The sequence below is a fragment of the Galleria mellonella genome, unplaced genomic scaffold (genome assembly GCF_026898425.1).
Source record: "Galleria mellonella isolate WM207_F2 unplaced genomic scaffold, CSIRO_AGI_GalMel_v1 utg57, whole genome shotgun sequence".
NCBI classification, from domain to species: domain Eukaryota; kingdom Metazoa; phylum Arthropoda; class Insecta; order Lepidoptera; family Pyralidae; genus Galleria; species Galleria mellonella.
In genome coordinates this window covers 1,591,030-1,602,624 of record NW_026442119.1, presented here as the reverse complement: position 1 = coordinate 1,602,624, position 11,595 = coordinate 1,591,030, and the positions used below count along the sequence as shown (strand labels likewise).

The 11,595-nt window shown below is 32.0% G+C and overlaps 1 protein-coding gene across 4 annotated transcripts in view; it reads right to left on the bottom strand.

The window, feature by feature from the left end:
- Positions 1–734: 734 nt before the first annotated feature.
- LOC113509814 (axoneme-associated protein mst101(2)-like) overlaps positions 735–11,595 on the bottom strand; it is a 187,620-nt gene continuing 176,759 nt past the window's right edge. For 2 of the 4 annotated variants that reach the window (XM_052899369.1, XM_031910782.2), the window contains 15 exons: positions 11,064–11,456; positions 10,100–10,621; positions 9,915–10,021; positions 9,560–9,692; positions 9,237–9,341; positions 8,776–8,945; positions 7,995–8,205; positions 6,549–6,758; positions 6,038–6,274; positions 5,339–5,524; positions 4,393–4,920; positions 3,230–3,421; positions 2,642–2,710; positions 1,602–1,681; positions 735–1,126 (listed from right to left, as the gene is read on the bottom strand). In XM_052899369.1, the coding sequence (XP_052755329.1) occupies positions 1,625–1,681; positions 2,642–2,710; positions 3,230–3,421; positions 4,393–4,920; positions 5,339–5,524; positions 6,038–6,274; positions 6,549–6,758; positions 7,995–8,205; positions 8,776–8,945; positions 9,237–9,341; positions 9,560–9,692; positions 9,915–10,021; positions 10,100–10,621; positions 11,064–11,456 (3,120 nt within the window). In that variant the 3' untranslated portion in view covers positions 735–1,126; positions 1,602–1,624. Of the gene's footprint in view, positions 1,127–1,597; positions 1,682–2,641; positions 2,711–3,229; positions 3,422–4,392; positions 4,921–5,338; positions 5,525–6,037; positions 6,275–6,548; positions 6,759–7,994; positions 8,206–8,775; positions 8,946–9,236; positions 9,342–9,559; positions 9,693–9,914; positions 10,022–10,099; positions 10,622–11,063; positions 11,457–11,595 lie in introns of all 4 variants that reach the window. The other 2 variants (XM_052899370.1, XM_052899371.1) reach the window with 2 other exon arrangements.

The window sequence follows — 11,595 nt, the reverse complement described above, 5'->3', positions numbered from 1 at the left end:
TTTATTATTTGACATCTCTTCACATACGTTGACAATTTCTATTCGTACTTCTTGACGGATATTTTTTTTTATGTGAACATTTTCATATATCCTATACGTAATAAGAGTCAAAATAGTACTTTGATTTTTGCCTGGTCTTCTTACATAGGTGTATTCCACTGTGGTGTCCTTTTCTAAACAAACATGGGGAATCACAACAGTTAACGTAAACCTCTACTTTAAGACATAATAATAGGGTTGGTAAGATAATCTAAAGGTATTGCAGCCAATAAGTGGGTTTCTTTAGGGGTTATCGACCCTAACGCAAATGACATCCCAAGTATTTCTAGCGTCCATAGGCTTCTATGGATTCCTGTTGATTGTTTGCCAACTTTGCAGTATTTAAAAATCTACTCTTAGCTACCATCACGCCCATGGCAATCTAAAAGCCTCTCTTTTGAGCACTTTCTCTTGAGAAAGATGTACTATACTGGCCAGGTAGCTTACTATGAGGTTTTCAGTTTACAGTCTCCATGATACCATGAAAATTAAAGAGTGGTGATATAAAGTACTAAATACCATCTGTTATTAATTCACATACTTTCATGTACTGACTGACACAAACTTAATACGGTTTTCAATAACGTTACGTTTTAAACTTAAATAATAACGGAAAACGAAGCAGGTATTGGAGAGGTACTAAAGTAGGTAAGGTAGGTATTAAACATTGCAGAAATGATAATAAAACAAAAACAACAAAATTAAATACACATTGTAATTCAATGAAATAATTTTATCGCAATTAAAACATTTTTAATAATATACAAAGTAGTCATGTTACAAATCTCTAATTTGTGAGTGATGTTAGGTAAAAATAAACACTGATTCGTCAAAACAGAGACATCTATTTACATACTATTTCAAAATAGTTGGCACGGAAACGATGAGTTAAATAAAATAAAAAAATTGATAAAACACGTCGAAAATAATTGAATTCTTATATTCGAAATGTAGGTACGCTTGTTCGATATGTTTCGCTTATATTTAATATTAAAGAGTATTATTATGATACAAATTTATTTACACGTCGTAAATATACTGGCTAAACTAATGAAGGCACCAGAGTGAGGTCGGTGGAGGTTTACATCTGAAACGAGAAAATTAAAATTAAATGAAACAAAATAAAAATATTTTAGTCATTAGATAGTTCATAACGTAAATATAAGAAACATTCGTTACAACAGAGAAGTAAACAAAAGAACAAGTTGTTGTTGTTGCTGAATTCAAAGGAAATTTGAAAGTTTTAAAACATACAGGTTCTAATGTTGTAATGAAACAAATAGTAATACTTATAGCATCAAATTACATTAAAACAACAAATCAGTTCATAGAAGTAATCGTATAGAATTAGATAAAAATATAATAAATTACTTGGAAAAATACAGTGAACTCATTAGTTACAATAATATAGTTTATTACTTTTATTACGTTTATTACATTTATTACTTACAATAATATAGTTCTCATTATAAAAGTTATTAAAAGTGATATAATAACATTACTTATAACTGCAAACAGATCTAATGAAGTAAAAATAGCATATTGAGAACAGATATACCTACATAACTTCGCACGATTGGCTGCATCAGACGTCCGTGCTCCAAACTATCGCATTTGTACCCAACGCACAAGATGGACAATTCTGGAAAGCAAAAATACATGTTAATCCTTATTAATATTGTAAATGTCAAAGTGAGTTTATTTGTTACTTCATAGCGCTTTAACTACTTAACTAAACACTATGGAATTTGGTATATACGTACTACGTAGGTTGGTTAATGAACATATTCTGGTGACGCAGACAAAGTCGCAGGTAAAAGTTAGTAATAAATAAATAATGGGATGACATCCTAATATATTGCAGAGTCGATGGATGCAACTAGCGCAGAATTGCACTTTGTTGCCAAATATGACGCAACACAATAGTAGATAACAGGGGGGAAGGCATTGTTAGTAATGCAACCTACCAGTCGCATTGTACTCATTCAGTTAGCAGTGTACTCATTCAGGTCGACCTCCACGTGTTCCCCGTGGAAACCATCGTGCTGAATTTCAAGTGTATGGGCATCACGATGGGCTAACTGACCTGCATTTTCATCCTCATACATGTAGTATGTATAGAATGTCTTTAAATTGTTATCCATCGTTAGTGCAGGCGGAGTTACTATTCCATTATCATTCATAAAATAGAAGTGGATAACATAATGATAATATTAATAAAAAATAGTGGTAAATAAACGTATATACGTATCGAAAAATTTAACAGTACTTCATGAGATTCTACTATTATTATTATATTACAGAATACTAGTACACTGTCCCATAACACAATAGTTTTCTATTTTAGATCGTTTCAGAAATTTATCCTACTAACTCAATTTACATATAAATGCACAATAAAATACTTTATGGGAGAACATTAAAATTATTTTGATCCTTACTTGTTCTTGCTACGTTAAACTCAATTATTTAAGACGATTTATACTCAATTTGAGTGTTACGTTCACCATTGTGAACTGTAGAGGGTTACCAATTTTCATTAATTGACCCATCAGCTCTATGCTCTACTAAGTCATTTAGTATAAAATATAACAATACTTACAACTATACTTTCAATGGCATTAGCTAATTGTTCCTCCATAATCTTAACGTCGCCGTGATCCAAAACTTCCTGAAATGAGAAATTTTAATTAGGAAATAACACTCAACATAAAAAAAAAGTCTTGTAACTTATACTAAAAATACAGAGAAATTACAGAGTTGAAGATGATTAATGTTAGATAGAGCCAATAGGGTTGTTTCTATGGCGTCATTTCACTAAACCTATCTCTTAATCTAATATTTTAATTTGATAATTTTACAAAATTAATCTTTTATCATCATAAAGTTATCATCATCATCATCTCAGCTATTATCTGTCCACTGCTGGACATAAGCCTCCCATATAGGGAGTCTATAAGGTCTATAGACCGCTATAAAGAGCGCTCCTGAGACACCTGCTATAACCGTATAATAGTTTATAATTAACAAAAAATAACAAAAATTATAATAGTTTTGATTTAAATCGATTAAAAAAATTTGTTCATATCGGTATTTAGAATAAAGAGTATGTTACGATATTAAATTGAATTTATTTTAAGGATAAGTTTAGAGAAAAGGTGCCTGTGAATCGATCCAAGTGCAGACTGACCTGCTGGCAGACGTTGACGGCGTCGGCGAGCGCAGGCAGCGCGGCACAAAGCCGCGCGGCGGCGCACGCGCACGCCACGCTGGCGAGCCGCGCCGCGCCGCGCACCACGCCCGCGTTGCCCGCCGCGCCCGCGTCGCTAGCCGAGCTCCCCCCGCTCGCGTATGTCACCGACGACACCGCGCGCTGCCACTCCTACAAACCGACCGGGATGCATGACAAAACAAACTCAACCCCACATTATATTAACTTACCGAAAGAAATTGATAACTATAGAAATAAATTAACTAATTATAAACTCAGTATCAAACCTATCTTGAATTTCTGAAAAGGACGGATAACTAAAAAACTAAATAAACTAAACAAAACTCCAATAGCGACGGAATAGGTACATTTTGATTTTTATGACCATATTTTTTTATTATTATTATTTTAGCCGTTACCTGTCCACTGATGAACATAAGCCTTAAGCCATAAGGGGAAAATTGCTAGTAATTAGGAAAGGGTAAAGGAAATGAAAAGGAAGGGATAAACTATTCTATGCCGGGACCATATTACTGATAGGAAATAATAAATTGCCTTGTCTACTATTAATGCTGATACTTTATAATAGTATGAAGATTTTGAACAAATCACAGTATATAGTATCTACTGCTTTTTAGCAGTATAAAATAGAATAATTAAGTGATCACAGTGATAAAATTGTGATCAAAAATATTTTGTAGATATTTTATTTAATTAAAAATGTATTTATTTAAATCCAAAATGATCACATCTAATGAAAACACTGAATAGTAAGAAGATGCTATATCGCTTTAGCCCGCTGTGAGTAATAATTTAGTTTTAGGTTTTATGTTTCCAATATTATGTCTCTTAATAGAGAACTAATCAACATTATTGCATAATGTATATCTCCCTTAAATATCACATTTTATAAGATATGGTTATTATCAATATAATGTATTATATGTAATAACCATTATATGGATCTGGTGATCATCAAAATCAAGATCATCAAGATGTAACACTATTTTATAAACCACAACCATTGTTGTACTGTTTAAAATTAGTAAAATCAGAATTACGAAATTGAATGCAGCTAACATTAGATATTTAGTCACAATATTATAAGATTATAATGGATTAAATTCCAATACCATACTAACCTCTGTATCAGTCTTAGCATCAGCGTCTCCGATGGACCTAACGAGCTCCTTCGATATCGCCATTAAGAGGTAATTTGTGATTTTCGCTTTGGTTTCAACAGTCACATCTCTGCCTAACGGAGAGATCTCTTCACATAACTTCGTTAAATCATCGTCAACTGTGTTGTGTATCCGTTCAAATAAATCTTCGATCAGTTGGCTGACTAGCTGACTCCTCATCGATGGACACGAGCAACGCGAATCGGACGTTATGTAGCTCATACTATGATGCATTCTTCCGTAATCTACCTTCTTCGGTACTGCCGTATATATCGAATATCCTTCGTCTACGTACTCCGTTCTCTCTGGCTTCAACTCAACCCGAGACGCGTGATACGTCTGCCTCATAGATTCACTCCTCATCTCCTCCAACTCCTCAGTTTTAATGGACAGCTCGTGACTTATCGTCTTTAGTTTTTCATCGCATTTTCTCTTGCACTGCGTTAAAGCTTTCTGCGTCAACGCTAACTGCTTTTCCAGAGATTCGACCTGGGAACACATTTCTTCTTAAAACGTCTTCCGTTTCCATTTCATGCATATTTACACGGCACCAGATCACAGCATACGGACATGCAATGCTTTCGTGAACCGAATTGAAACGACCGAACGTGTGAGAAGCAAACATGCAAATTAGTTAAGAGAGCAGGTTGTAAACATTGAAAGCTTTAAGTGCAAATAAGCAACTACACATGTAGACGCTAACCAAAACCAATAAAAAATACATTTTACTAAAACATATTGAAAATAATCAATCTATACGAGTATTTGTTATTATCAGAATTTAAAAAAGAAATAAAAAAACAAAACAAAAAACAAACACACCGAAATTGTATAATTGTAATTTTCTTATTATTAATATTATTTTACTTTCATCCCCATAATAAAACTACAAAACATAGTACATTACCTCTTCCTTCAATTCGCTGTTGGTTACTTCTAGCTCTTGATTATTTTTGCATGTTCTATTAAGTTCTCTTCTGATACACTCCAAATCTCCCATAAAGGACATCTCGGTCTTTTTAGAAAACTCCTTTTGACTTTTCAAGTCGTCATCTAATTGTCTATTTACTTTTCGAAGTTGTTCTATTTCCTTCTGTAAAGTATATAATATTTACATGCTAAATATCTACAAAAATGGCATTCATTTTTTATCATAAAATATCTGAATCTATATTTGCATTGCTGTATTTTAGTTTGAATAATATGGAAGTTACATTACATTTAGAAATGGCAATGTGTGAGCACTATGGACGCCACATGATATTATATGATATCTATGGGGCTCTTCATTTCTATAGATGTGAATTTTACTACTTTTCGATATGAGGAATGTTAATAAGACCAATAAAAACTAATAGAAATTTTGCGTCTGTTTGTCTGTATGTTTGAACCGGCATCACGCAAGCTAAAGTCTAATTTAAAATATGGTGTATGTATTTTATATTGATACGCCATTTAGAAGTATAATTTTTCATTGGTGTTGTCATTATCTACTTTCAAATATATAAAAAATGAAAATCTGACTATAATAAGAATTGATTATATCTAATTATGAATTTAATCATCAAGTTTACTCTTTATGCTTTTAATAAAATGTATATGTTACCTTAAATTTCGCATCAAGGGTCTTAAATGCTGCTTCAGATTTTTTAGCTTCTGCATCGGCTTTAGAGAACATAGCTGCTAAGTTGGTGTTCTGCGTCTTCAGCACTTGAGTGTCCCTCTCGGCTTTCTCGAGGGCCACACGCATACCAGATTCTGACTCTTCTACTTCTTTCAACTTCTTCTTTAAGGGCTCGAGACATTTCTTCCAATGATCTCGTTCTGATTCTAGTTTTTTGACCTGGAATTTTTGTTATATATAACAATAAATTTACATAAGAAACATAAATACACGTATTTAAATTTATGAAGGAAAACTGTTCTAATTTCTTTATTGGTCCCTTAAAAAGAAAAACGACATGTAAATAAAAAAGACAAAAAAGTTCATAATTATAAAGCAAGGCAAAATCACCTATAACCTGCTATTTTCATTTACAAATTTTGTTACATCTAAAATATTTTAAATTAGTGTAAAGATAAAATTTTGAAACAGTATAAAGACAAATTTGTTTTACCTTTCCTTTCAGCTGAGTTTCCATAGCTTGTGAATCCTCAATCTTCTTCTTATAACCTCCTTCCATTTCAGCCCACATGTCGTCCGCTTGAGTTAACATTTCCAAGTACGCCGTTTCCCTTCGTTCAAGTTCCGCAACCCTGTTTTTCAGCTCTTGTTCGCTGATCAACAGAGCACGAATCTTACTACCCATCGCTGGGTCAACGAGTAACTGCGGATAATAAAATTTTCTCTTTATTGTTATAACCCTTAACATATATGCATATTACCGCCAAATTGTAATATCATTTAATTCCAAAATCAGCAGTATTATGCTTATTATAAACCCATATGATTCTTAAATTTGACAGTCACAGCTACTCAGTTCAGCTATTCAAATTGTTGCCTTCTAATGAAATTGATTTCTAACCGTTGGTCTGGCCAGAAAATTAACTAAATGAATTCACCATCAAAACTCAATAAACCCTAAAACAAGGGTCTCATGCATCGCAAGTAAAATAGAAACTAATTGTTATGCAAGTGAAGTTACGTGTAGTGAATACTATTTAAAAATAAATAAATAACTTGTATGTAGGAAAAAATTGTTTTTTTTTTATATTTAACAAATGCCCCACACTAACAGTACGCACCCTCCAAAGGGAGTTTGTTTGCAGAAAGAATACTATGCGCATGACAATATATTTCGTAATATCCATAGGGTTGTTCATGTCTTTAGGTGAAATTTACTACTTTCCATTAATGAGTTTACCCTTATGACTTGTTTACCAATTCATATTGCATAAAAAATAACTTAGAAATTGTGAAAAAAATTTGACAAGGAATTTTTTTTTAAATAAACAATAAATCATAAAGTTTCATTTCAAACACGTGTTGTTTGTTTTTTGCCTTTAGATTAAAGTTAAGGCTGGCACAATAAACAGTTAAATAAATGCAAGTTTAAATTTCAATCATAACTTCATACACTACTTAATTTGTGTTTATTATTAGTGTTTTAAAATTTAAGTTTACATACATTTCAAATATGAAGCAATTCGATTGAGTTTTCAACAGAGGAATGGTCATGGTTAACAGTTTTCGTGTTACGTTCACGCATGCTTATTACGGTCTACTTGTGAAGTATATCATCAAAGATGCTCTAAACTGCTACAACCGTTTGTTTATTTTTTATAGTTGCACTTTCGAATTATATGTATAGCCCACTTTTAGAAAACTATGGAGTTAATATTATTGTTAATATATAAAGAATTTTTTGATTTTCCTCTTTGACTTTTGTATTTAACCATAAAAATACAACAATCTAATAGACATAGTTGAAAAAAATATTTAATAATGAAGAAATTAATATTTTCTGGAACATAAATTACTAAAAGTTGATGTATAAAAACTATAATAATACAAATACAACAACATAATTTTCTTTGAGTAGTTAAAAATAACTACAACTCACCTGCTCATCTTCTTTCTCCTTTTTGATCTTCTCTTCTATTTCCTGGATCTTCTCTTCTATTTTTTCTTTCTTAACCTCAGCACCACAAACAGTGGCCGCAACTTGTCTCTTAGCTGTCTCCAATTCTTCTTCTAAATCTTTTACTCTTGCTTCAAGAGTATTTCTTAATTGTGCTGTTTGTTCTTCTATTTGCTTCTTTTCGCCTATAAGTCTGAAAAATGACAATAATAACCTTTTACACTTTATTACAAATAATAATTTACAATTTGGAATTATTTTTGAAAATCCAATAAAATTCAATATATATTCATGTTCTAAAAGTTATTTAGAGTATTATAGTAACATAAAAATATGTTTGAGTTTTTTTAATAAAAGACGCTTTATTACTAAATACAGTTGACAACTATGCCGTATAGAGATGTATATAGATAAAAAACATTAGCATTCAGCCATTGACTTTCTATGTTTGCTCTGTAAGCAACCTAGCATAAAGACAGACTTTGTGATAGTACAGTCTAGATTACTCATTAGTATTTTCACTTCTTTCATAAAACAATAATTTTTTGTTGTGTTTCGTATAAAAAATTGTATCTACAAAACAAAATTACATAATTCTAGTTGTGGTAACCCAAAAGGCACGATAAGTTTCTGTTACTAGATATATCTCGTGGTTTTAGTATAAAAAGTGTTCCCAATCTAAAAAACGGTCTATCTATATCAAGTTTTAGCGTGATTTAGTAACAAATAACTAAACTCCTTCTAAAACAATGATATTACTTACTGTCTTATCTGCTGTTGTAACTCCATCACCGAGGGGGCTGGTGATGTGTTAATATCATTCCAAGCAACTAACGCTCCACAAGTTTGATCTTTATGTGACTCTTGCTTCACCTGAGATATGAACGCTTTCGTGTCTTGACTATAGGGGCACATTCGGTTCATGAGTATACGCTGAAAATTATTTTACATAAATATATTATTATTCTCTATTGTTCTAGAAATATCATCAAATCTAGCAGAGTCTTACTAAATTAAGTATTATATTTTGATTTGAAAATAATCAAATTAATTGTAATGAGAAGAAAGATATAAATATTTCTAATTAATTGCCAAGTTCTATTAAGCCTACATAATACATTGTTAATTAAAATTTAGTTGTAAAATGTATTTTACGAATATTAAAATTAATTCTCAAATATTGATATACAATTTAGTCATCAGCAACAGAAATATAAACCTTACCTGTCCACCAGAAGATAAGCTAGCTCCAATGGTTTGCACAACATTCCACGCTATTAACGCAGGCACTGCTTTCTCAAGTTTATCTAACCTTGTGAGAAGTTCATTCTGAAAAAAAAATAAAAAATTTAATCCACAGTTCACACACAATCTTGTAAAAAAAATAATATTCATGTGATAATATTATAACTAGTTGGCATTGGAGCCTTGCGTATATATTATGTACTTTAAAATGAAATTATTTAGATCAGGATATAAAGAAATGAAGTTCTATGATCTCTACTTTTCCCAAATTATAAAAAGCATCTAATAATTGTCGGACTTACTTCTCTAGTTTTTAAAGCACATTCCCTTTTAGAGAGCTCAGCCATCAGCCTCTCAGCCTGGGCTCTAGAACATTCCCTTTGCTCTGTCATATCTCTTAATTGCGCTGAACACAGCTCGTAGTCCATCTCAAGTCTGTAATAGATAAAAACATTAATAATTTCAAAATAAACATTAATAGGTATGTTAACAACTCGGGTTGATTGAAAAATATAATTTACAAAATTAACAATAGAAATTTAATTTAAAATGAATATACAAAGGTCTTTTAAAACACTACTAATTAATGCATAAAATAGCATTAGTTTATATAAATAAACATCTCAAGGTTCTTAAAATGTCCGTAAAACAACTTACTGTTGCCAATGTAGACGAGTATCATTTTCAATTTCTTCTAATTCGCAACATTCTTCTTCTAACCTCTCATATTTGTCTTGGAGTACCAAAAGTTGTGATTCGAGATCCTAAAACAATACCCAGATTAAAATCTGTAGACCGATATTATCAAATAATAGTACACCATACATGATATTTTCATTTACCTGTATCCTATTTTCCAGCAAAAATTCCTTCTGTAACCTCTGAGCTAGCTTCGATTCTTTGACGTCTTGCGCAGCCTCATAAATAGAGATCTTTCCTTCCAAAAACTTTAGCCTCCTCTCGTAATACTGTTTATGTTTCTTCCCCAACTTCACGCACCTGCACTCCAGGCTGTCTCCATCGTCCTTACTAGTTAATGTCCTATTTCTAACACCTTGCCTTTCAAGTTTCTCTCTAATACTATTCAGTCGTTGTATTTCAGTATTTAGTTCACCTGTGCATTCGAAACTTTCGTTGACATCAGTCTGAGTACTTTTTGACTCAGTTTCGACTCCTTCGAAAATTCCACTCTCTTGTAGTATATTATTGGGTTTCCTTTCTTCGCTACAGAGACTCTCAAGCGATTCGCATTTAAGGCCTTTTTGTTGATAAGGTGTGACTGTCGCGATTGCTTTCTGAGTTTTGTGCGATGGAATGTCAGTTTCGGATTTTGGTTTCAGATCACATATTCTCTTCGGTTTTGTCTACAAATACAAAATAAATTTAGATTTTCTTTATTACTGAAACATGTTTATAATGTCAAAACTAATGATCAATGAGTACATAATAATTACGTTTTTAATGACAATTGGATCCATAAAGGTTCTAACGCCAAAGTATGGATTTTATTAGTTATTCTTGTACATTGTACATTCCTATGTATATATAACTGTCAGGCCTTACAGTAATAATATAAGTAAAATATATGTATTAACTAGAAAAACTTTAACTAATGCTAATACTTTTTAATTAAATAGTTATTATTTTTGTTAAGTCAAATCAAGTAACTTTTATTAAGTAGTAACAACAGAGTACTTTGGATATCGAATACTTTATGAAGAAATACTACCTTGATTTATAATCAATTTATTTATTATTATCAAGAAAATCGAAAAAAGTTTTTAGTTATATAACCGTTATACGAACCTGATAGCATTCATCTTCGCTAACAGAACTGCTCAACGCTTGAAAATTGTACAGCAACATCAAGACTTGCTCTAAACACGATCTGTCTTCTGCCGACGCCGCATTTAGGATCATCTGTTCTAAATGCTCCTTGACTGGATTACTTTTCAAGGAATCACTGTTCTCTGAGTTTCTATCTAAAATATCGGCCAAGACTTGTGCTTTCGCAAAGTCCTCTTTAAAATCATCATGTGGTGTGCCTAAGTGTCGCCTAATGTTGCATGGACTACTCGGGGTATGGGGCGATTTGTACCCTGAATCCATCCGTTTGAGCTCTGGTGAAGCGGAGTCTTTGATGCGGGAGCCAGGGGACACGCAGCCTGAGTCGGAGTCTGTTAGGTTATCCCTAGCACCCTGAAAAAAAATATTATTTTAAAAATTATAAGGGACAATACCTACATAATACGAGTATATATATCATTATTGATACTTCAATATGTTATATGACATGTATAAAGCAAATATTGAAGAGGATTTCTAAAAAGTAATGAGT